General features: G+C 41.8%; 1 protein-coding gene across 3 annotated transcripts in view; it reads left to right on the top strand.

Moving 5' to 3' along the window:
- Positions 1–26441, top strand: part of LOC128018204 (cytosolic sulfotransferase 3-like) — a 33156-nt gene extending 6715 nt beyond the window's left edge. For all 3 annotated transcript variants that reach the window (XM_052603575.1, XM_052603574.1, XM_052603573.1), the window contains 6 exons: positions 8718–8846; positions 14841–14941; positions 23693–23819; positions 25380–25477; positions 25563–25737; positions 25828–26441. In XM_052603575.1, coding sequence (XP_052459535.1) covers positions 8718–8846; positions 14841–14941; positions 23693–23819; positions 25380–25477; positions 25563–25737; positions 25828–25940 — 743 coding nt within the window. In that variant the 3' untranslated portion in view covers positions 25941–26441. The remainder of the gene's footprint in view (positions 1–8717; positions 8847–14840; positions 14942–23692; positions 23820–25379; positions 25478–25562; positions 25738–25827) is intronic.
- The last annotated feature ends 378 nt before the right edge of the window (positions 26442–26819 follow it).

The following is a 26819-nucleotide window of genomic DNA, read 5'->3' as shown; positions in this document are numbered from 1 at the left end:
TAAGACTTTATTAACTACATAAACACTTAAACTAGTTTAACACACACACAGGGCATAGGAAAAAGGGTCAAAGCTTAAAGGGATAGTTCACCCAAAAATTAAAATTAGATGTTTATCTGCTTACCCCCAGGGCATCCAAGATGTAGGTGACTTTGTTTCTTCATTAGAACACTGTTACAAGCCCTTTTGAATTCTAGAAGAAAAATAAACGGGTGTAACATTAAAAAAACTGAACATGTACTGAAAAAAAAAACAAACAAAAAACAACGACACACAACCCGTTCTAAATTTGGCAAGTGTCTGTTTATTACAGTGATGAAGCAAAACAACATATTAACCCAGAATATTTACATAACTTTAAAAATTATATACACTTTGTAACCAAGCAAAAATATGAAAAGAGAGAGGAGCAAGACAGTGCCAAACAAACAAAGAAACAAAACATAACCAGCTGTCACACACCAATCTTAATAAAAAAACCAAAAAGAAAATTCTAATCCAACTCAACCATCAATATTCACAAACAAACCCCTATATAGAATAAAGGAAAAATCTAAAGCGTGAAAGACGCTCTAAATAAACTACTCTAGCTACCAGCCAAACAAAACATACTATGAGGTGGCATGTGTCACTAAACTGGTGTTCTATACACAATTGAAACCTCAGTGTGGCACATGTATTTCAGGTGATATCGTACCTGTTCTTTTCCATTTTGACAACCAGGTAACAAACCTCAGAGAGAAGAAAGATCGAATAGGCCATTTTTCATTTTTGAGTTATCAAAGAACACAGATTTTACCACGAATGGTATCCAAACAACAAGATAGTACAGGGGCCTGTTTCACAAATGAGGTTAAGTGAAAACTCTGAGTATGTTAACCCTGAAATGAGGGAAACTCTAGGTTTTCTGTTTCAGAATGGGAGATTTGTCAAACCTGAGAATGCAGGGTAAGTCAAGCCCGTTTCTGAAAGAGAGCTAACTTATACTCAGAGTCAGTTATCCATGGTAACTTACTCTATGAACCTAACCTGGTCAGGGGCAGGTTTTCTTCAGTACACCCAAAGTTTCTTTCGGTCTCCTCCCCCTTTTTAAACACTTCATTGATGCAGGTTGGAAAAATAAAATAAAAAATTGATTCTCTATATAAGAAAATGATATAAGATACTTAGTCTTGTTTCCTGGGGGGGGTCTAAATTAAGTGCATTTTGCTTAAGTAAAATTATATGCCAGTGTGGTAATGAAAATAATCTTAATGCAAATGTTAATGTATAACAATACTGAGGTGCAAATGGGCCTAGTATGTATTAGAGCTGTAATCAGGCCTTAAAAGTTAGGCCCGACAGGACCCGAGCCCGACAGGTTCCGTCCCGAGCCCGACAAGTACATTTTGATTGACAGCTTTTTAAAAGCCTGAACCCGTTTACAGCCCAACATTATTCAAATGTGTGCGCACACACAGCTTTTTTGCCTTTTGTCAAGTATGAGTCATTTATACATGTTTTAACATAATTTATTCATAACTAACGTAGACTAGACCACATTATTCACTCATTATTCTCATTATAAACATGGTCAAAACTTTTCCACACCTCAAACTTTGCTTTAGTTGCTGGTGCAACCAAAGCGTAATCGCCAGAGGCAAGTCTCCGCATTTTTCATGCGCTAATCGAAACACATCACATGACCGCTGGTTTACATCGCAAACCGGAGCAAAAACCCGAGCCCGCGTAAGATTATATAAATTAAGCCCGAAGCCGACCGAACACGTCAGGTCCCATCGGGTCCCGTCGGGTTCGGGCAAAGATCTTCAGCTCTAGTATGTATCTGCCAGTATAAAGTATAACTAGCATCCAATTACTATTGACACTTAGCCTGTTGCAAAGAACTGCTACTTTTACATGGTAAATAGAATATATCATGAATTTCACTGTACATTTTTTTCTGTAAATAGCATCTAGAGCTACTTGCACTTAGCCTACTATAAATAGAATCTATCGCTAAGAAAGTATGTTAATTCCACTTAGTGTAAATAGCCACTGCCGTATTTTTCTTACTCTATTGGCAGATCATTTGTAAAATAAAAAATGCACATAAAATATTATTATTAATATTATTATTTTATATATTTTTTTTGCCCATGAGATACCATAAAATGATTACCCATTAGTTAATTAATCTAACGTTCTGCCAGTTTTCACCTGTGATATTACACCTGTGATATTATAACACTGAGAAGAATTGTATTTTTATTGAGTCTGAAGTATGCAGACGACTTTTTGGTGGGAGCTGTTGCCATGTTGAATCGTAATATCGGCGCTCCATTGATAATGGCTTTTTATAGTTGTGGTGCACATGCTTAACTCAGAGTCAGTCAATGTACAGTTGACTAAACCAACTCATTTCAGCTGTTCTGTAACCGAAAACTCAGAGTTTCACATCTCAGGATAAGTCAACTCAGAGTTCAAGTTTAAACTCAGAGTTGGTTGAACCTCCTTAGTGAAACAGGCCCCAGGACAAAAACAAACCAAGCACCCAAATGCTATCGTAACAGAATGAGTGCTCTAGCATGCGAGAGAACACCCGTTTCCTGCACAGGTGCAGCCTTTAATCATATAGCACACCCTCATTAGTGAAGCCATGCGTTGTCGTCACTTAGAATTTTCCTTGATGATTGACAGAATTAGACAACTCCAGTACCCGCATCGCCCTGCTGAATTACAAAGTAAAGACAGAGGGAAAAAAAATGAATGGGAGGGAGACACAAACATAGTACACAAAACACATCATAATTATAACATGGGATGTAACAAACACAAATTATGACTTTTAGCTCGTTGTAGTCTCTCAGCAGTACAATGTATGGCAAATGGTAACAGAATCTATGGGAGTAAAAAACAAAAACAAAAAAGAACAGACAAATCCATATTAAACCCTGTGGCTCGTGTCAATACATTGATGTGTAAAGACATGAAACGATCGGTTTGTGCAAGAAACAATATTTATATTGTTTTTTTTTTGTTTTTTTTACCTCTGATTCATGCAATGTCTAAACTGTTAGAACTCTTGTGAACGTGCTTCACAGCAGCAAGCACGTGAGGCATTCTTCTTTTTTCTTTTTTTTTGCATTATGGCAGGTCGCAGACTTATAAGTGCATTTCTGCAACCTATCTCTCAAATGGACCATTGACACTCTATCTTCATTCTCAGTTAGGAGTGTCAATGGTCCACTCCACTCAGGATGGGCTTGTCCAATGAGAAAGGCAGAAATTCTTGGAAATACTGTTTGTATTGGAGCTGAAATGGAGTTTTATGAGCCTTTGTCTGAGAGCATGGCAGTTTGCAAATGTAACATAAGTTAATATACAAGTTAATATACAATATATAATTCTGAATCAGAAGTTAATATACAAACTAGTAAAGATTCTTAGACAACATTAATATGTTGCATATGTATCAACATATAATATACACTTTCGTTTAGATCATCAGAAAACTATTTGATAGAGACCAAACATGGTATAAGTGAGATGATATTAATTCAATTCAAGTTTTCAATTCAATTCCAAGTTTATTTGTATAGCGCTTTTTACAAATCAAATCATTACAAAGCAACTTTACAGAAAATTACGTTTCTACAATATTTAGTAGTAGCTTATATGTGGTGACTGTCAGTGTCAGGACATATAAGGACCCAAGAGCGGATGAGGCTAAAAATGGTAACTTTATTAACAGAAGGAACGTCCCAATGTCCAAAAAACCCCAACTCGGGCTGAAAAGTAAAGAGGTTTAGAGCAGAGACAGGATTTGTGCTACTAATAAATTCTATGGTTCATTAAGGATACGACAGTTCCTGGGACTGCTATAATCCTATACTGAGAGGGAAGATGGTGAGGGTTGGGGTGAGAGAGAGAGTTATTTGAAAGTCACTTTACACTCACACCTATCTAAAGCCCCTTTCACACTGCACGTCGGACCTGGTATATTGCTGGAACATTGCCGGGTCGCCTTCTGTGTGAAAGCAAATGTCCTGGGATTGATTCCAGCATTGAACCTGGGTCGGGGACCTAGTAACTTTGCGGCATCAACCAGGGACGAGCGATGTGTGAACAAAAGCCAGATCTAATGCCGTGTTGAAGTGATGACACGCGTTATCGCGTGACTCTTTTACCGGCTGTTTTGAAGGAAGATCAATGTTTGTGACGAATAAATATGTGCAAACTGTAATGAAGCAGAGATCAGTTTGTTCCTCAATTTCTGCGCTGACGCTGAGATCGTTAACTTTCTTCAGTGAACGTATAATGTGCCTAACGTTTTCGACTCGTACATTACACGTCACGCCCTGATGTCACGTGTCGTTACGGGATCTTTACGGGTTGTGTGTGAAAGCACGCACATATCCCGGGTAACCACTGGCAGTGTGAAAGTGCAGCCTGTATGACTGCTAAAGAGTTAGAGCATTGGCTACACACATGTCTTTGTTTGCACAAAGGTCTGTGAACTGGGTGCTGTTATAAGATTAACCAGAAAGAGTCTGCTCATACTTCCATGGTCACGTGATGCTAAGAGACTAATGCAAGCTCACATCATGCAATCGGGAAACTCAAGTGGTGCATAACAGTCAGTTATGATGTTTCGCATTCAACTTCATTCACAAATCAAAACAGCACATTCACTTCACAGGCAATAGTGAGGTCATTGTTAGATACTCTAGAATAACATCATTAATTTGAAGTGAATGATTCACATGAGTGGATCAATGTCAATACAATGATACGTAACACATAATAAGGCCTTACATCAGGGAAATGAGGAGCATTGCACAGATCACCTATAACAGTGCTGAAAGTGGGTATTTCTTCACCCAAGATCAAACTGATTTATTCTGGTCCCATTTTTATGGACTGCTTATCTGAGATTTCTTCGCCAGAAAAGGCACACCCTCTACTAACAACAGAAATTAGGGTTTCTTCGCAAAAACCTGGTTAGTTTCTTATCGTATGATTTTAAACACATTATAGCACTGAAAACTTTCAACTACATGGAGTAAGGCACATTCAACCTAGTTTCATCTGATTTTGATCAGAAACTGGTACATGCACATATAAGAAGTTACTAAAACTTCTGAGACAAACACATAAGATTGATTAATGTGTCTGCTTGCAAGCAATGGTGAGTACTGGGATGTGTCTGGCTAGCTTGTCAAGGTCTCTGGGGGTTCACAGTATAAAAAGTCCCTTTCCCAGGTCATTTCCGGCTGCCTTTTCTAGCTGATCTTGTTGTTCAGCAGCTGTCAGAGGCTTTTGAAGTCTGTTGGTTTCCTCCTGTAACTCCATTCTGTGGGGTCCTTGTGGGATCTGTGAGATCCTTGATCCGTTGCTTAAAGTGAAAGTCACCTTTATTTATATTGCGCTTTAAACAAAATACATTGCGTCAAAGCAACTGAACAACATAAGATCATTTACCTCCTATTTCAGACCCATGAGGACATTGACCAGCAAGATGATGATCTTGGTGATCTCTTTGTAGTCATAACTCTGGCTTGAGTCATGACTCATTCAGTTGCTTTCGACTCTGCAGTAGGTTGTTGGCAGCCCTACATTGAAGGGTGTTCCTCACAACACCTGGCCAGTCCTTTTTATCTGACATCTGGGTAGTCTGCAACATTTTGTCAAACTCATGTTGAAAGTAAGGGCCAGAGATAATGCAAGATCAAACCGAATGTGGTGCTAGGTTTTACAGCTAGGTTTTGCCAGGTGTGGTTAGCTGGTAAAGTATTCTGTTATTATCTTAGCAGTGGACGGCAGAATGCTAAGATAGGTTTGGGTCAGCATATGTTTTCTGAAAGTGGAGTAAGCAGAGTTCTAATTGACGACTTAAAACTGTTCTTATTGTGAAGTTATCACTCAGAACTTACTGATAGTTCACAACAGGCTCGATCTCTGAGGAAGTGAGGTAGAGGAGGTTAACGGAAGAAAAGAGCATTCCTATTCAGATTATGCTTAATACTTGGTGCTCAGGACTATAGTTGTGCCCTAGTATTGATCTAGATGACTTGTGTAATAGGGTCATAAGATTAGAGCACATGTTGAAAATAAACAAATCAAACATAAAAGGGAGAACATAATAAAGATTGGTGGGAATCTAACTTGTAGAACGTCTTCTGTATCATCAACATAAGGAAGACACAAGTGTAACAAAAAGGAATTTTATAAAGAAAAGATAGACAAGAGTAATCAAAAACTACTAAATGAATGCCATAAATGAAATGGGAATAAAGTGCATAAGAGGCATACAATGCAAGAGATTATGTTGGGTGTTGCACAAATACATAAAAGATTTGCTATTAACTGTAATCAGCTATATAATATCTAATGTAAATTAGACAAATAATATACTGATAATAACGAACAATGCCAAGGTCTCTGAAAGAGGTTTGTATAAGTGTTATTTACTTTCTGTGGTTGAGTGAACAGTCCGGTAGTGGTGACTTCATTCACTGGTACCAATGCAGTGGAGAATGGAGCAGGAATCTGTTTCGACAGCCTTGACCATTAAGCGCTGGAGGACGCTGATCTCCTAAACCAAAAGCTCCTAAAATTTGGAACATGTAGATGTGGCCCTGGAGAAGGTGCAGAAGGTCCTTAGCCTGGAACACACAAGCAAAGTTACCTTGGAATGAAGGTTGGCTCGCCGGAGCATAACCTTGTTTAAGATGTCTGTGTGTCTTCTGCCTCTCTGGGCTAGAGAGTCAGAACTTGGTCAAATCGCTTTGTCTCTCTAGGCTGGAGACTCGGGACGTGCTACATCTGTTGTTGTCTCATTGGACAAAGACTTTGAATGAAGCCTGAATGTAGATTATCTCTTTCTTCGCAGACTGGAGGCTCTGTATCTGTTGCTGCCTCGAAGCTGTAGACTTAGGACTTGGTATCTGTTATTGCCTCTTCCCTCACGGGCCTGAGGCTCAAAATATTGGTAATCTGTTGTAGTCCTTTCCTTGACAGGACTCAGACTCAGAACAGAGGTTGATCTGTTGCAATCTCACCTTCATAAGCCAGAGACTCATAATGTTTGATGATCTCTTAGTGACTGCTTGATGTGTCAGAGACTCAGAACTTGCTCTGTTAGTGTCTCTCACTGACATGATTCAGACTCAGAACCAGTTAGTGGTTATTGCCTCGTCCCTCACAGGACTCAGTACAAAGAGTGTCTTTTGGCAAGGAACATTTATCTCTTTTCGATGAGGAGGAGATTGCAATCTGGCAATACTCCATTTCCAGGCTGTTATTGGCTGTTTCCATCAGAGTGGGGGACACAGTGCGGCCCCCTCTTCTTTCCTCCTGTGCAACTTACTTGCATAGTCCAAACACACATTAGTGTCACATTATGTATAAACATGATGGGAAAAATTTAACTGTCATGCATTCATTCATTTGTCCATTAACATGTGTGTTTGCGTAAGATTCTGCACTACACAACTAGTTAATTACAGATGATCTTAAATATCCCTTTTCTGTCCAAGATACTAGAAAAGATAGTAATCCTCACAATTATATTCCTTCTTAGAGATAAATGGTATCTGTGAGAATTTCCAGTCAAGATTTAGACCATATCAAAGTTTAAATAAAGATTAAATACCTATGTCTTTAACCTGGTTTACACATAACACACTTATACGCTTCTAATACCCATATCCGTTAAAGGATTTTTAGGCTGCATTCATTAGATAAACCGGAAGTGGGATCACTTCCCATAACACCTGATGTACTTGCTACAATTTTAGAAGAATGGCATCTACGCTAAAATTAGTTTCTCTCTTATTCAGAGGTCACTATAGCCATCCAGTCTGTATCCAGATCAGAGGGTCACTGCAGTCATCCGGATCCAAAACCTGCAGCCCAGATTGTGGATCAGCACCTAGAAAGGATCTCTACAGCCTTGAAAGACAGTGGAGACCAGGACAACTATATTGCCCCAGATACAGATCCCCTGTAAAGACTTTGTCTCAGACAACCACCGGGACAATTCCACAAGACAACAGGAAACAGATTATTTTTCTGCAAATCTGACTTTGCTGCAGCCTGGAATTGAACTGCTGGTTTCTTCTGGCCAGAGGAGAACTGGCCCCCTGACTGAGCCTGGTTTTTTTCTCCATTCTGTCTCCAATAGAGTTTTGGTTCCTTGCTGCTGTCACCTCTGGTTTGCTTAGTTAGTTGGGGATTCTTCATTTAAAGTGATATCGTTGACTTGATTACAAATGATTGCACATATACTATTAAACTGAACTGAGCTGAATGATGGCATCACTGAATCCAATCATTTTGCATTATTGACACACTGTTTTCCTAATTAATGTTGTTCAGTTGCTTTGACACAATCTTTTTTGTTTAAAGCGCTATATAAATAAAGATGACTTGACGAGTGTGTCTTTGGCTACCATGGAACCAAAGGCCTGTTGGCCTTTTTGAGGTGTAAGTTGCATTTTGGGGGAAGGGTCCATAGACCCTTTGGTAAGGTGAGTGGGGTAAGATATTATTTAACAAATAGTTACGTGTCTGATTGGTTCATATGTATATATATATATATATATATATATATATATATATATATATATATATAAAGACAGGTCTAATGCTTAAGATTTAAGACCATGCACAAGATTTACAGTGCTTATAATGTTTTCATAATTTTTTGTTGTTATGTTTCTAACACTGTCTAGGTACCACATGGGTTTCTTATATACTTGACCTTCTGTACTTTGGTAATGATGCTCCAGAGCGCCAGAATTCCCAGCCTATCTATATGAGAGTGCCATTCTTGGAGTGCTGTATTCAAGGGATACCTTCAGGTCAGACACCACAGTACAATGAGTGTTTACTAATTAATCATATATATATATATATATATATATATATATATATATATATATATATATATATATATATGTCCATAGCAATCAATGTATGCACAGTCCACAGTGCATGCAAATCTCTGGTCCATATTAAACACAACAGCAGAAAACATTTTCTCTTTATAGTAATATATAATTTGATTGGCTGGTTTACGTCTGAAAGTAAAGACACACTGTTGATTTGAATAGGAACGAGTTTAAATAGGCACACAATAATATGTAATAAAGACAAGATAGTCAGATTCAAGTCTCATGAAATCAAAAGCCATATGTACTTGGTGTTGCTCCTCAGGCCTGTCCAGACTGGTTAGAACAATCCACATAAATCCTAAGAGACCGGACGACTGAAATAGCAGAGAGAAAAAGCCTCGAAGCATAAAAAGGTAGTAGAAGAAGGCACATTAAGAATATAGTCAGGTCTAGGATGCAGGAAATTTTTTTAGTAGTCCAGGGGCAAAATGTAAGCAGAAGTTCACTGTTCAAATTTGAGAAATAATGATTGAATGTTAGAATCTTGAACCGGTATGTTCTCAGATGTAAAGGGAATCTTCACTATGGCCCCTCTTTCTAGAAGTGACTTTGTGTGCTAGAAATGGGGCCTCCGTAATGTTTAGTGTGGAGAGGACACTGTTTCCTGAGAAACTAAATTCTTTTAACCTTTTTCCACAGTCTGAAGAACCCAAGGTGATAAATTTGCTAGAACCAAACATGCCAGACCAGCCGTTACAAACAGCTTTGTTCAAAGTTGATTTTGCATGCTAATTTGAGTGATAAAACCACACTGTTATTCTGGAGTTGACTTAATTTTGCAGGTAGAATTTTTGGTCAAATTGTCTGATTCATGGGCAATAGACTTTTGAATTATATGAACTTAATTTAACAAAGCTGGATAAGGCACAATCAGCACAAGAGGAGGTGATTCCAAGTGATTCCAACATAGTTTGTTATAGCTGTGTTGTGGACCCTGATATTCTTTAATATTGATAATGATTTTTAGAACTTTATCTTCATCGTCATCTTTATATTTATCATCCTTGGTGAACAGCTCTTTATTGGTTGCCCAAGTAAATTCTCTTTGTTGTCTGAGGTTGCCCCGCATATACTTTATATCAGTATCAGTACCACTGGTTTGTGGATTGTCAGCAAAAGAAATGACATCAACAACAAAAAAATTATTAACATTTTTCTGATGCGAGACTTTTATTTTAAAAGATAAAAGCCAAAGCATATGAAGAGTTGTTCGACTGTCTGAAGGGAGCAGGACTCAATGTAAATTCTCAATGCCCTAACTGGTCAGAGAATGTTAAACTCCTGGTCCACCTCAGAAGGAGGATGTGCAGAGGGAGTAATAGCTTGGGCTCTAAATGGCACTATAGGGACATAGCCATTTCTTGGCTTTAGGATGACCTTGGATGTCATTGGGCCCAAACTCAAGACATGCAGGGATTATCCAGAGAGCCTGCAAGTCACCTACTCACTTAACGATGCTAGTGCCAGCAGCAGAGCGGTCTTCAGCGACAGTATTTTTAAGCTTGCAGACTGGAGTGGCTCAAAGGGGGAGCCCATGAGGGCCAGGGTGGATGGCGCCTCCTGTACCCCCTTAGAAAAATGACATCAAGGTTGTTCCTACCCACTGACTGTCCGGCTATAGAAGTGTGAGACTGTCAGAGTGTCTTGTTTGTGTTCCCTGGGTAACCACTATATGTCCTCCTTCCCCACGGTGTCTGTCACTTCATTAACCACATTCCCCACGATCTCTGTTTAATCATTGCACTCAGCTGTCACTGGTCATTAATCATTGCACTCAGTCAATTCCCCATTAGCGTTTGTCATCTCCCTGTGTATTTATACCCTGTCTGTCTTAGTATGTGGCACGGAGTCCTTGTTTAATTATCACATCCATTTCAAGTCTTGTTCTCGTTTTGTGTCCTTGTCAAGTTTATGTTGTTTGGATTGATCTTTGGTTTTGACCCCTGCATGGACTGTTTTCTCTTTGGATTACCCCTAATAAATGACATACCCGCATTTGGATCTCTCTCCGTGTGTTCCTGTATCCCGGCCGTGACAGAGACACTGCTATAGCTCCTACATAGACTTTGAGCATGGAAGGGGAGCAGCCCTTGTGGAACAGCTCTTGTACGTAGGTCAATATTACCGATATGTCACATGTTATTGGGTCTTTGCTGTGGGTTTCACACCAGGCGGAGAAGATCGACCTACTAGAAGCACTATGTGCTTGTGCTCCCTGACTCGCTTGATTGCCTGGGGGATAAGGGTGATTGGGGAAAAGCATACAGGAGGAGGTTGGACCATTCGTGGGGCCTGCCTTTGCACAGAGCTCCCCAACCTGTGTTGGCTGCATCTGTCAAGACCACTTTCCTTCTGTAAACCAATCTCATAGTCACACCCTGCTTAAACCACTGTGGGTCCTTCCAAGGGGCCAGGGCCGTCAAGCAGGCCTGTTCCACCTTGATGCGGATGCGTCCATGATGCCAAGCATGGGGTGGAATTCGATATTTTAACTATTACTGAAGGGTTCTCATTCTGAGCAGGCCCAACTGAAGTACTGGTGATGAAGAGGCCATGAGGCCCAGCATCCTTTGAAACCTCTTGAGGTATAGGAGTCTCCAATTTTTAAGGAAGCCACGAGCCGTGAGCTGCTGTATAGCAAGAGCACAGTCTGCCATGACTATCGCCCTCATGTGGAGTGAGTTGAAAACTGCCCCAAGGAATGAAGTTTACTCGCTGGCAGACAGAGCGCTCTTGGCAAAGTTGATCCTGAGGACCAGTTGCTAAGTGGCTGAGAAGGAGGGACCTGTGGGCTATCAGCTTGGCCTCTGACTGTGCTAAAACAAGCCAGTCATCAAGGAAATTAAGGATACGGATTCCCATCTGTCTCAGAGGGGAAAGGGCCACATCCTTGCACTTCATAAAAGTGCAGGGATCCAGAGACAGCCCGAAGGGAAGGACCGTGTAATAAGCGACTCCTTCGAAGGCGAATCTCAATAATCATCTATGCTGAGGGAAGTATCTTGATGTGAAAGTAAGTATATTTCAGATACAGTGAAAATAACCAGTCCCTTGGGCAGATTTGTGAGAGGATCTGCTTCAGTGTAGTCATTCTGAACGACTGTTTCATGAGGGCACTGTTCATGTGTCTGAGATTGAGGATGGTCTTGTGACCACCTAGAGTCAATGATCTTGGCAGACGACAAAGGGGTGGGGTTGGCAATGGAGTGCAAAATCTCTTCCGCTTCTGATGCTATTAGAGCATCTACTAACTTTTTCTCTGTTGGACCAAATGAAACCATGTCACCTGCGTGAGCTGAGGGACGCTGGTCTATGTGCTGAAAAAGTATGGGAGAATCCTCTCTGCTTGGCGGGGGCGAGGTGCACAGGTCTGGAGCACTTAGTCCCTTTGTATTGCTGTTTTTTCCTAACAGATCCGTGGGAGGAAGAAAATGTGATGGCGTGAAGGGAGGATTAGCTCTCAAAGAAGAAAGCGATCTGAGCGTGCAGAGTTGCGAGACTCATGTTCACACAATGTGAACAATCCATCTTGGTCATAGCAGCTTCCGCATGGGGCTTACCCAAGAAGGAAGTACACTCTGAGTGGCTATAATCATCGTGTAGAGACATAATGCAGGATGTAAAAGCATTTGAAATAACATTGTGAATTTGCTCTTTTAGAGAAATTAGCTTTTTTAGGCTTTGCCGGATGACAGCAGGGGACGAGCTGGCATCTCCGCTGGTCTCTGAAAAGCTTGAAGAGTATGCGGCCCTGAGATCAGCGAAGGGATATCCTCGTCACTGAAGGAGAACTGATCTGAGATCCTATGGCGAAATGCCCTCTTATATAGCCAGATGCCAAAACTAAGATCATCTTCAGGAACTGGAACTGCGTCAAAAACACTATGGGGAACGTGTTTAGCATGGGCGACTCTGAATATCATGTGTAATCTGTCTCATGGAACAGTGTGACGTCAAAGCGACAAGGACGCTATAAAAGTACATGAGTCTTTGCAGCTAGTCTTGTCAGTCTTGTCAATCTTATTTATTGCTGTTTGTCACTATTAGCTACTCAAAGAGTAAGCAATAGTCAAAGAGCAAAGCTAAGACGAAACTTCTGAAAGGCGAATCCAGATCACGTTTCAGATTGTGTGTTCCTCCCGGCCCTCACTACATCACGAGTGGGGATAATCACAGTCTGTGCGTGGTCTGCTTGGGATCAAAGTATGCTGTTTAAGCTCTTGAGGGAGCCGACTACCTACACTGTGTACGAGCCAGTGTGGACGCTTCGATCCCGAAGGGCTCTCCTCGAGAGGGAGTCTTTGCCAGCATTCCTCGCAATGTCTGCCCCACTTTCGCCAAAAAAGTGTACTTTCTCCAGTTCAGAGAACCACCTATCTAGGCGTAGTGTGGGACACGATGCAGGCATGTCTGTCTCCTGCTCGTATTGAGTCGATCCTCACGTCATTCAAGAGAGTCAAAGAAGGCCAGTCACTCACTGTCAAACAGTTTTAGAGACTGCAGGGTCTGATGGCAGCTGCGTCAAACGTGAAACCTGTTGGCCTGCTATACATGAGACCAAGACCAAGGGATTTTCCCGGAGGGGGACCCCACTTCGGAATATCAAGGTCACACAGCGATGCATCCGTGCCTTAGACACGTGAAAGAAACCTTGGTTCTTTAATTAGGGCCTGGTGTTGGGAGCTCCTTGTCACCATGTAATGCAAGCGACAGACGCGTCCCTCACCGGCTGGGGTGCGGTCATGAGTGGTCACCTTGCCCACGGTCTGTGGAGCGGTCGCCATCTGACATGGCATATCAGTTGGCTAGAGAAGCTAGCTGTGCATTGAAAATATTTCCTCCCAGACCTGAGAGGTCACCATGTGTTGGTGCGCACTGACAACACATCGGTGGTATCTTATATCAACCACATGTTCATGGCCCTTGTGCTAGCTGTGCATTGAGCATTAAAATATTTAATGCACAGTTTTCGCATAGCGTTTTCAATGCAGCTCGAATTCCTGAAGAGGAACGTCTCTAGGTCACGCATGTAACCATGGCTCCTCGAGGGAACGAGACGCTGCATCTTGATGCCATATCCCCAGCCCCCCTGCCGGCGCATGCTGGTACTCAAAGCTGATGCCAGCTGCGCGGCATGGGCTTTTATAGCTTCCTGGGTGCTCACATCACCCCGCCCGTGAGTTCTGACACATACCTTTGGGGAAGTCGTGGGAAGTCTTGGCCTAATGGTTAGAGAGTCGGACTCCCAATCGAAAGGTTGTGAGTTCGAGTCCCGGGTCAGCAGGAATTGTAGGGAGGGGGAGTGCATGTACAGTTCTCTCTCTACCTTCAATACCATGACTTAGGTATTATTCTGCGTGAATAATGCATGTACAGTTCTCTCTCTACCTTCAATACCATGACTTAGGTATTATTCTGCGTGAATGCTGGAATCTGTCAACATGGGTGCGTAAAAAAAATATGAAACGCATACGCACTGCAAACGGATTATGTGTAAAACAGGCTTAAGGTTGTTTGCACCTTGTGCAATGTGGAATGTGGAATTCGTTAACATCGTTAACAGCAGTTTTTGATGCATTTTGGAAACAGGAGATGAGCCCCTGGTCTAATGCACCACCTGGCTTGAGAAACCCGTTCTCAAAGACTTAATGTTACTTTTAGTCATTATTTTATTTGGGTAGCACACATATTCTGAATGCCTTCGGCAGAATTCAAATGTATTCAAATAGATTAACCTAGATTTAAAAAAAAAAAAAATCTATGCCCACCACTAATATATATGTATATGTATATATAACCAGTTTATATAACCAGTTTATATGATACTTATCTGTATGTTGTGGCTTCACTGGAATGACCACTAGAACATTTCATTTAGAACATTACATTTTTCACTTACAGGGACAGAACTGGCTGATGATCTGCCCACCTCTCCTCGCCTCATCAAAACTCATTTACCTGTTCAGCTTGTGCCCAAATCCTTCTGGGAGCAAAACTCAAAGGTAAAGTATATGGGGCTTTATTTCATTTAGTGATGCAGTAGGTGTCATGCCATTAAACCACCACAGTTTATGATCATCCTATACATTTGTTTTAAAGAATTTAGCATTTTTACATTCTTTGCTTAAAATAAGTTGGAAATTCAACTTAGTTAAATACAAAGTGATATTTGAACTGATATCGAACATCCATGTTACTGAGAGTGACATTTAGATGTAAATATGTGCTGTGACCTTTCCTCTTAATAACAAAATAAGCACAAAAATAACAGGAGTGAGTAACCAGCAGAATGATGTGGATATTTTTGCATAAGCTCTGCAATATAGATGGATCATGTTGACAGTTTTGGTAATACAAATTACAGTGCAATAATTTTATGTTTTTATAATTCAATGACAAAAAAGTGTCTCATAATTAAAAAGAAAGAGAGAGACAAGTTCACAGATTGAAAGTTGAAAGTGTATGTTTTTGTGAATGGTGTTCTAAAATGGGGGGCAAAGGTTTTTTTTATTTTATTTTTTTATCAAATATGTAAATTCATGTCCCAGTCACATTTTCTTGGATAAATAAACATCACTTATACACACACACACACACACACACACACACACACACACACACACACCACACACACACACACACACACACACACACATATACAGAGAGAGAGAGAGAGAGAGAGAGAAACAATTCTATTTTAGATTTCTACATTAATTTTAACAATATAATCAATATTCTGTCAATTATGAATCTCATTAAGTGGATGTCTTTAACAATTTTACATTTAGGCCTATTCCAAAATAATAACTCAAGGCAGTAACAATTTAAACTATATGTTTTATTTGATAACTTATTCAGGTATTCTTTTTAATAGCTAACATTTAACTATTTTTGAATTATTTTGGATCAAACCTGGGTAAATATTGGTCACAGGCACAGAGATTTGCCTTAAATTTCACCAAGCTGATTACTCAGTAAAATGTTTTCAGGTTTTCAGGAATTGATATTCCAGAGATTATCTTTAAGGGGATTTAGTCATTGACTGGGGCTCTAAGAATAGAGGCCTCAGTATGATGACTCTCTAAAGCAAGAGGAGGCATAACTACATTCAACAATTAGAAAAAGTAAGAGGCAGTCTAGCTACATTCTACTATTGTCAAGGAGGCCTATGAATGGGCCTAGCAACCAGGCGGAGCTCGGGGGAGTGGAGACCTTAGCAGAACAACTTTCTTTAGTGAAAGAAGGCCTAACAACCCAGGAATACCAAGAAAGCACAAAGAGAACCTGCAACTCAGTATCACTGCCTAACTGAGCTCTAAGAATGAAGGCCTCAGTATGACAAATCTCTAAAGTGAGACAAAGTCCTCTCTAAAATGAGAGGACACTCTGATGTCCTATTCAGGCGGAGCTCTTAGGAGGGGAGGCCTCAAAAGGATTACTCTAATAGTGAGGGGAGGCCTAATAAACTGTTTTAATTAAGGGCAGTAACCAGGGAAGCCCCAGAGAGAATAACAACCTAGCACAACCCTAATTCGGGCTCCAAGGAAAGTGGCCTTAACATGACAACTGAAGTGAGAGGAGGCCTAACTATGAGCGCCTAGATCATGAATCAGAAGTGAACCTGTGTTCCTGTCCTGAAAATATAATAAAAAATAGTTTGTTACAAAACTGCTTCTTTACTGGATCAAGAAATCAATAAATGATACTATGGGTTGGTAATGATCACCGACACCCACAGTCGTCTTGGAAAGTGTTAAACCACCTAGAGCTGTGTACTGGACTTGGAATATTGATTGTGAATGGAGAATGTTTAAAGAAGATTTAAGCTGTACCTGCAAGCAGTGGGCCTTGATAATGTGTCAGATTGCACTGCTACTCACTGTTGTGGGACTTCAATCTATAGAGATGTTTAACATGCTTGTGTTTGAACAGGCCAAATACAAAGGCAAATGTGACGTGGTAATTGAGAAGTTTGATTCAAATTGCTTGCCAAAAAAAAAAACACTTTTGAAAGTTATGCTTTGTTTCTCATATTTAGCAACAAGGAGAGACAGTTTATTAATGGATTTAAAGTTGAAAGCAAGGACATGCAATTTCGGACTGTTTCGAGATCCGAGTCTTGACCAAACTGTGTTTGTCATCAGTGATGAAAAAGCGAGGGAGAGGCACTAGAGAGAGACTGAGCTTACTTTGAATGAAGCTGTGTGGATATGTCATGCCAGTGAGATAGCTCTTCAGCTCTGTTTATGAAAACGCCAAGATGAGTGGAAGTGAGAGTTCAGCTGTGACTGAAGTAACAGACAAGATGCAGGAATGCAGAATGGGTAAATTGAAACAACAAAGTAGAAGGAACTGTTTAACTGTAAGAGATGTGACAGAAAAAAAAAAAAAAAAAAAAAAAAACACCAAAGCAATGCCCAGCGACGCATTCTTTGTTGGAATGGTGGCACAGGCCGATTCCAGTCCGGAAAGAACAGAACATACTGATGGAAAGAAATTGAATAATTGTGTCATTCAAGCAAAAGTCAGCCTGATTTCAGAGGATAATTTCAGAGCAATGACAATCAAGCCATGTATAAAACAGAAAATGGTGCAACTCAAAGCCTATAATGGCCAGAATACCCAACAAAAGGAACATGCTGACTCAAGATAAAAACAAATAACAAAATAAAGAATATCACCTCATGTTGTGATATTCTGGTTGTTTCAGGTGGACATGATTTGGTGTTGGGAGACAAGTAATGTGAAGACCTAGGTCTAGTGAAAAGAATATAAATCATAAATAATGGAGAAACATTGTGGAAAATATAGTGAAGCAGTTTCCTGACATTTCTGATGGGTTCAGAGAATTACCATTCATCTACAAAATACAGTTAAAAAAAAAGATACACAGCCCCAAGATGGCTTCTGGAACTTTTTTCTGAAAAGCTTAGGTAAGAGCTGGAAATAATTACATCAATGAGAGTCATAAAAAAGTGGATGAGCCTACAGATCGGGTCAATTCAATGGTGTGCATGAAAAAAGCAAATGGTGATCTACATGTGTGTTTGGAACCAAAGGACTTAAAATGAAAACTTTAAGTGAGAACATTATCAAACTCTGACTGTCACAGTGCGTCTGGTCTGTGTATCACTGGGTGTCCACTAGAGGTCTCACTTTCCCTTATTTGGTCACCTTCCTCCTTGTTGTGTAATTGATTGTTTCCCCACCTGTCTCCTGTTTCCCTATTATCCTTCTGTGTATAAATACCCAGTCTGTCTTAGTCTGTGTTACGGAGTCCTTGTTGAATGTCGTTTCGATGTACTTTCCTGGGTCTGTTTTCCCGTGTGTTTTTGTGTTTGGATATCATGGTTTTGACCCGGCCTGGACTGTTTATTCTTTTGGATTTGCCCTATAAATAAAGATACATACCTGCACATGGTTCTCTCTTCTCGTTCCTGAAACGCCTCACGTGACAGAAGGACTCCGTCACCAAGAGAACCAGCAGGTATGTCTGCCCATGCCTCATCCCCAGTCACAGAGCGGGACAGAGGCGATTTTGAAGGAACTCGCCTGGTGGTTTTCCGCGGAACCAGGGGAGGTCGTCGAGGAGGAGGTGGGCGAGAGGAAGCACGGCGCAAGATGGCCACCGACCCAGCGCCGCTGTGGTGCGTAACCACCAACCCCGCACCACGAGGCCAGATGGAAGCCAGCCTCACCCCACAGGGCAAGATGGCTGCCAGCTCAACACCAATGCCCAAGAGGGCCGCTGATACCCTTCTCGACTACTTCGAGATGCTATCGAGAATACTAGAAGTTCCCAAGACGGTTCACGTCATGGCTGCTGAGCCAGCGCTTCAGCACAAGATGGCCGTTAACCCAGCACCACAGCTCAAGATGGCCGCTGAGCCAGCGCCACAGCACAAGATGGCCGCCAGCCCAGAGCCACAGCACAAGATGGCCACCAGCCCAGCGCCACAGCACACAATGGCCGCCAGCTTAGAGCCACAGACCAAGATGGCCATCAGTTTAGAGCCACAGCACAAGATGGCCGCCAGCCCAGAGCCACAGCACAAGATGGCTGATTCAACGCCTGAGTCGCCAGTACAGGTGCCACCGACTCGCTGTCATAGAGGGCGGAGGACGAGGAGACAGGCGTCGACCGTCCCTCAAGGCCTGGAGAACGTTCCCGAGCGGACCGTTCCCGAGGCGGTGCCCGATGCTGTTCCAGACGCCGAGGCGGTGCCCAATGCTGTTCCAGAGGTCGAGGCGGTGCCCGATGCTGTTCTGGAGGTCGAAGTGGGGCCCGATGCCGAGGCCGTGCCCAATGCTGTTCTGGAGGTCGAGGTGGTGTCCGAGGTCGTGGCCGATACGGTTTTGGAGGCGGTGACCGATGCTGTTCCGGAGGCCGAGGCGGTGCCCAATGCTGTTCCGGAGGCCGAGGCGGTGCCCGACGCTGTTCTGGAGGTCGGGGCGGTGCCCGATGCTGTTCCGGAGGGCGAGGCAAGGCCCGATGCTGTTCCGGAGGGCGAGGCGAGGCCCGATGCTGTTCCAGAGGTCGAAGCGAAACCCGACGCTGTTCTGGAGGTCGGGGCGGTGCCCGATGCTGTTCCCGAGGCCGATGCTGTTCCCGAGGCCGAGGCTGTTCCCGAGGAGGTGCTCGATGCTGTTCCCGAGGCGGTGCCCGATGCTGTTCCCGATGCCGAGGCACAGTCCGTTGCCGTTCTGGAGGCCGAGGCGGTGCCCGATGCTGTTCCCGAGGCCGAGGCTATTCCCGAGGAGGTGCTCGATGCTGTTCGAGAGGCCGAGGCAGTGCTTGATGCTGTTCGAGAGGCCGAGGCAGTGCTTGATGCTGTTCGAGAGGCCGAGGCAGTGCTTGATGCTGTTCGAGAGGTGGTGCCCGATGCTGTTCCCGATGCTGTTCCCGAGGCGGTGCCCGATGCTGTTCCCGAGGCGGTGCCCGATGCCGAGGCGGGCGGTGCCCGAGGTCGTTCCCGATGTGGTGCTCGATGCTGTTCTGGAGGCTGAGGCGGTGACCGATGCGGTTCCGGAGGCCGAGGCGGTGCCCGATGTCGAGGCAGTGCCCGAGGCGGTTCCAGAGGCCGAGGCGGTGCCCGAGGCCAAGTCCGATGCGGTGCCCGAGACCACTCCCGAGGCCGTTACCAAGGCGGTGCTTGTCGCCATTCCCGATGCAGTGTCCGAGGTCGCTCCCGATGTCTTGACCGAGGCGGTGCCCGATGCCTTGACCGAGGCGGTGCCCGAGACCTTTCCAGAGCCAGGACCAGTCACCGATGACCCTCCAGAGCCAGGGCCAGTCACCGGTCTCTCTCCAGAGCCAAGTCAAGTCACTGGGTGGCCGGCTGCTCCGTCCTGGGGGACTCCGACGTTGACCACAAGGACGTGGTGGTCGTCCGCTCCGCCCTGGGGGGCTCTGGCGGTGACCACAAGGCCGTGGCGTTCTTCCGCTCCGCCCTGGGGGACTCTGGCGGTGACCACGAGGACGTGGTGGTCGTCCGCTCCGCCCTGGGGGACTCTGGCGGTGACCACGAGGACGTGGTGGTCGTCCGCTCCGCCCTGGAGGACTCTGACTTTGACCACAAGGTCGTGGTGGTCTTCCGCTCCGCCCTGGAGGGCTCTGGCCTTGACCACACGGCTGTGGTGGTCATCTGCTCTGCCCTGGTGGACGCCTCAACATGTCCTTCATGGACTTTTGTTTTGTGTTTTTTGAGTTCTGTTATGTTTCTGTCTGTTCCCTTTAGTTTGTCTGGCCCTCCTTCCCTCCCCCTGAACCTCCTCCAGTCCTCCTCCCTCCTGGTATCCCTGTTTTATGTTTACATTTCTGGTGTTGTTTCCCATGTTTTCCTTTTCCGGCCCTCCGTCCCTCCCCCTGAGCCTCCACCTGTCCACCTCCCTCCTGGTCTCTGTGTTGTCTTGTCTTGGAGCGTCTGGGAGCCGCTCCGTAGAGGGGGGGTTATGTCACAGTGCGTCTGGTCTGTGTATCACTGGGTGTCCACTAGAGGTCTCACTTTCCCTTATTTGGTCACCTTCCTCCTTGTTGTGTAATTGATTGTTTCCCCACCTGTCTCCTGTTTCCCTATTATCCTTCTGTGTATAAATACCCAGTCTGTCTTAGTCTGTGTTACGGAGTCCTTGTTGAATGTCGTTTCGATGTACTTTCCTGGGTCTGTTTTCCCGTGTGTTTTTGTGTTTGGATCTCATGGTTTTGACCCGGCCTGGACTGTTTATTCTTTTGGATTTGCCCTATAAATAAAGATACATACCTGCACATGGTTCTCTCTTCTCGTTCCTGAAACGCCTCACGTGACACTGACGCAAGAAGAAATCATAAGCAAGATGGCATATGCAAAGTTCTTTATGAAGATGGATGCATCTCAGAGCTTTTGGCTAAATAACGGCAGCACAGGGTATTGCACATTTAACACACCCCTCAGCTGATATTGCTTCTTGAGTATGGCCATGGAACATACAATTAGGTATGGCATCAAGGGTGTGCGTGTTTATGAAGATGATATTATGTTGTAGGGACCCAGAATTGAAAAGCACAACAAAAGGTTCATGGTAGTTCTTACAGCAAGTAAGGAAGTATGGCCTGAAATTGAATAAGGACAAATGTCAGTTTGAAGTTAAGGAAATAATGTTTCTTGGAGACAAGCTGATGGAAGGGGGAGTGGAACCAGATAAGAGTAAAGTATAAGCAATAGTCTAAATGTCCAGTCCCACAGAAAGAAAAGCTGTACTAAGAGTCATGGGGATGATCAGGTTTGTTGGAAAGTTTGTACCAAACTTTTCTTTAAAAACAGTGTGCTTGAGAGCATGGGCATCAGAAGCAACAAAAATGTGGGTGGGTCCAACATAGTGTAAATGTAACTGTTATTCAGTGCTGCAAAAAAGACTATATGATGCCTTTAAAAGCAACAGGCGAACAAATAATGAACATTCAGTTAAATAGCAGCTTGTTTAGTGACAGTAGCCTATTTGAACACACAGCCAGACTAACCTGAGCGGCAAAGATGCTTTGTTTGATCTGATGTTTTGTTTATCTTACTGTGTAGCGAGAGTACTGAAGTACTGAAAACACGGACTGGAGTTTAATTTATATGGACTCTGAATCAGCCAAGTGGAATGGATTTGAGGAAGCAGCAGCGTGGAAGTCAAGGCTGTGGCTAAAATGTGAAATGCCCTAAATTTATAAAGTTTATAAAGTGGAATAGATTTGACTGATGGCACTCTGAAAAGTGAACAGACATAGATTGCATAGCTATATGTATGGTTTACCGACATTTGTGGCAGAGACTGATCACAAACCATAAAAAGCCATAATAATAATATAGTCTTAAGAACTTAAATCAAATGTCTCCAAGAATTCAGCGACTAATGATGTGTCTGCCGAGGTATGACATGGAGCCATTTTATACTCAAGGGAAGTACATTGCTCTGGCAGATTCTCCATAGCTGCAGTATGGAGTGGAAAGCATGCTGAAAGCTCAAAAGATGTTGAGGTGACTCAGCATGAAAATATGGTAGCTGAAACTCTTCCAGTCATAGACACGAAGCTCGATCTAATTGCAGTGGAGACTGAGAAAGACAGATATCTGCAACAGGTCTTTATACATCTGAATTAGCTGGGCTTGAAGAAAATGTTCTCAGTACTACAACATCAGAACAGAGCTGAGTGTGATCAAGGGACTTTCTATCTGAGTTAGTGCTGGATGCAGATAATATCTTAATTTTAATACTCATGTAAATAATGAAAAAGATGCATTGGGATCAGTATTTATAGACATTCTAAACTCTACTGAGGTTAGACAACACATGTCAGGACCTACTCATTGTCATAATAATACTTTAGAATTAATACTATCATATGGAATTGATGTTAATGGTGTTGAAATTCTGCAATAGAGCAATAAAATCTCAGATTATTATCTAGTCAGCAATAAGACTCTTATAGTCAGAGGAAGCTTTGAAAAACTCCTCTGCAGGTGTAACTAGCCAAGGAGGCTCACAGAGAGCCTAATAGCTTGGCATTACTGCCTGACTGAGCTCAAAGGATGGAGGCCTAAGCGTGACAACTCTCTGAAACAAGATGAGGTATGACTACATCCAACAAACATGACAGCTATCAATGAGACTTACAGAGAGCCTAACAACTGCTGTCCAGGTGGGGCTCTAGGGAACAGAGGCCTCAGCAGGAAGACTCTCTATAGTGAAAGGAAGCCTAATAATACACCTATCTAAAGGCAGCTAACGAAGAGACTCTAAGGTAGCCTAACAACCTGGCAACACTGAATGATTTGGCTCTAAGGATGAAGGCATCAGCATGATGGATATACTAAAGTGAGAGGAGGCCTATATTCAAGATAGCTATGAAGGAGGCTCATGGAGAGCCTAACAACTATACATAAATCAGAGGTAGACAAATGCTAAACAAAGGCAATTTTTCTTTGACAAAGGTAATTTTCAGAAAAGTGTAAACTGTTAATTAATATTAAACTGCTAATTATGGTGGGCCTAATTAGCAGTTTACTACAGCACATAATTGAACTTTGCTCTTGAAACAGGCAAGTCAGTTTGACTTGGAAAATGACTGTCTCAGAACAGCATTAGAACTTCATAAAAAAATAAAGTTATGGTCTGTATTGCAGGCCAATTTTGACTACATCTGATTGGGACAGCAATAGTTGCGTTATTAGCTGAATATAATGAATATCTTGTTTCTTGTCTTTTTTTTTTTTTTTTTTGCACTCATTCAGATTGTGTATGTAGCACGGAATGCAAAAGACAATGCAGTTTCCTATTTTCATTTTGATCGAATGAACATGGCGCAGCCTGAACCACGAGACTGGAACACGTACTTACAGACATTTATGGAAGGAAAGAGTAAGTAGAATATTTGAAAAGTTAAATAATGAAACAACATCGTATTGTTCAACAATAATGTGGATATTACTAAACTTACTTTTCAGCCTTTTTGCTTTTTAACTTGAGCACCACTCAACATTGAATCACCCTGCTTACATTTAGGGAAAATATTAATTAATAAAATATTTATTCTGATTTCATAGCATGACAGTGGAAAAAGAAAGGGCATCCTTTCTATTTCATGCCAAGCTGGGGCGGATATTTTTTCTCTGCAAAATCTGAATAAAAATGTTCTCAATCATCAGGACAAAAAGTGTTTAGCAAGATTTTGGTAAAATGCCTTACAGAACCATTATAATATAGATCATAAATAATTTTTACATAAACATACAATCATGGGTGATATTTGACTCTTGTGTCAAGGGGGCAAAGAAAAAAAATAAATAAATAAAATATATAATTAAAAGCAAAGTATTTTTTTTTTTGATGTAAGCATCAAAACAATGTCATATTGCATTGCAACACATTAAAGCAGTCAATACAACACAGTCAATAATAACTTAAAGAGGTTTCAACCATTAAGTAAACTATGGAGCTTTGACTCTTGCTGCTGACTTGAATGGCAATGCTTCCCGTTTGTCAGTTGATGGCCTTTAATTTTAAACGAGAAATGTGCACGCTGCTTTTCTGATGTTCACTGAAGTTTTCTGTGTATTTTTCCCACGTCAAGGAAAAAAATAAAAGAGCAGTTTTGGGACAATATTCTGTCATAAGTCGCATATCATTCATTGCTGAACTTTCTTCTGTCCATGACTGGAAACTCAATTAAATAACTGGTTGCTATGTCCTGATCTCAGTAAAGTTTGCACACTCTTTTGGTCCATGAATTAGATCTTGCTCAGGTCGCGAACTGTTTTCAATGGTGAGTGAATTCTGACAAAACGTTTCTGATTGGCCACTGCATTCAAGAGACCAACAGATATGTCTGTGATAGGCTACATTACTCAACGCTACAAAAACATGCTGAGAGTATTTAGCACTTGGCTAAGCACTACAATTGCACCAATTCCATAACTAACAATTTACTAACTTGCCCCCCCCCAACCCCCATACAATCTATATTCTGCAATACATAAACATTAAGAGAGTAAAGTGATTTGATTGCTCTATTATGTGCGTGGCCTAATGGTTAGAGAGTTGGATTCACAATCCAAGGGTTGTGAGTTCGAGTCTTGGGCCGGCAGGAATTGAGGTGGGGGGAGTGCATGTACAGGCACTGAACCCCCAACTGCTCCCCGGGCACCACAGCATAAATAGATGCCCACTGCTACGGGTGTGTGTTTACGTTGTGTGCGTGTGTTCAGTGCTGTGTGTGTGCGCCGCAGCATAAATGGCTGCCCACTGCTCAGGGTGTGTGTTCACAGTTTGTGTGTGTGTTCACTGCTGTGTGGGTGCACTTTGGACGGGTTAAAAGCAGAGCACGAATTCTGAGTATGGGTCACCATACTTGGCTGTATGTCATTTATCATTAAATGTTTCACTAAAGAATTTGTTTTAACATCCACAATTACCCTATAGATGTGTTTGGTCCTTGGTACGACCATGTCAGTGGATGGTGGGAGAAAGAACAGACTTATTCTAACCTAATATACATGTTCTATGAGGATTTGGTTGAAGTAAGTTCATTATATAAAAAAACATTTTATTAAATATATTAGCATAAAATCTGTAAAGTATGTCAGATGTGCATGTCTTCCTTAGGACACAGGACGTGAGGTGGAACGTTTGTGTTCCTTCTTGGGTTTGTCCATTCCAGCTGAACAGAGGGAGAAAATAACTAAAGGGGTTCAGTTTGATGCCATGAAACAGAACAAGATGACCAACTATTCCACTCTCCCAGTCATGGATTTCAAGATCTCACCCTTCATGCGGAAAGGTTAACAAACCACAAAATCAATTTAATTTAGTCCTTCTGAATTGAGTTATTTCACTTGCTATAATCTTCTTTTGGTTTTCTTTCCAAAAGGTAAAGTTGGAGACTGGAAAAATCTTTTCACCGTAGCACAAAATGAACAGTTTGATGAGGTCTACAAAGTAAAAATGAAGAACACTACTGTCAAGTTCCGCACTGAGATTTAATACTAGATCTAGGTCTTCTGCCAGAATAATAATAAAATAATCAAGTCTGACAGAAGCCTAATTAAGACTTCTCTGTTTTGACTTAGAGAATATTTAATATTACAAATATTTTTCCCAGTGTAATACTGTATGCAGAAACAACTATTACTATGCCATTCACAGGCTGATTTGTTTATATAAAACCAGTGGAAACACTTCACATTGACTTTCATTAATAAATCATTGTAAAACGTTATATAATGCTTAACAGATTGTTAGTTAATAAATATTCACATAGCTATGATACAATGTGCTTGTTAATGTTTACTACCTTGACAATCAAAACCACGGGAACCAGACAAGTCCTCAGCACAGCCAGTCTGAAATTAAACCATGCTGGTTTCCTCTGGCCCTTTGAACTTCTACTGGAAGATAGCTGAACTGGATGATGACGACACTAAATCATCAATTAACTGATTCTGGCTATAGAAAAAATACAAATAAATAAATTTGACTGTTATAGTCCTCTTGTATTATTGACAAATTATTTTCCTGTTTGACTTTGACTAAAACTTCAAGGACACAATCAGTATTGTATAACATGACTAATGAACTTATATAACATACTGATTAACACACAATTATTATTGTATAATGTAAACTGAAATGCTTACAATTGTCATTAAACTTTCAATTCATATGATCATACACTTCGAAAATCTTCAATTTAATTTGACATCATTTACAATGACAAAAAGCTTCATTAATGAAGCATAAACAAACATTGCAAAATGATTAACAGATCATTGATGTAAACAAAATATTTAGAGATGTCATTAAACTTCCAATTTATACGATCATGTTATTCAATGAGGAAAAACTAACAAATGTCATTAACAT

This window comes from Carassius gibelio, chromosome A8, assembly GCF_023724105.1.
Source record: "Carassius gibelio isolate Cgi1373 ecotype wild population from Czech Republic chromosome A8, carGib1.2-hapl.c, whole genome shotgun sequence".
NCBI lineage: Eukaryota > Metazoa > Chordata > Actinopteri > Cypriniformes > Cyprinidae > Carassius > Carassius gibelio.
Note: the sequence above shows the minus strand (reverse complement) of the source record. Positions and strands in the feature narration are given on the sequence as shown.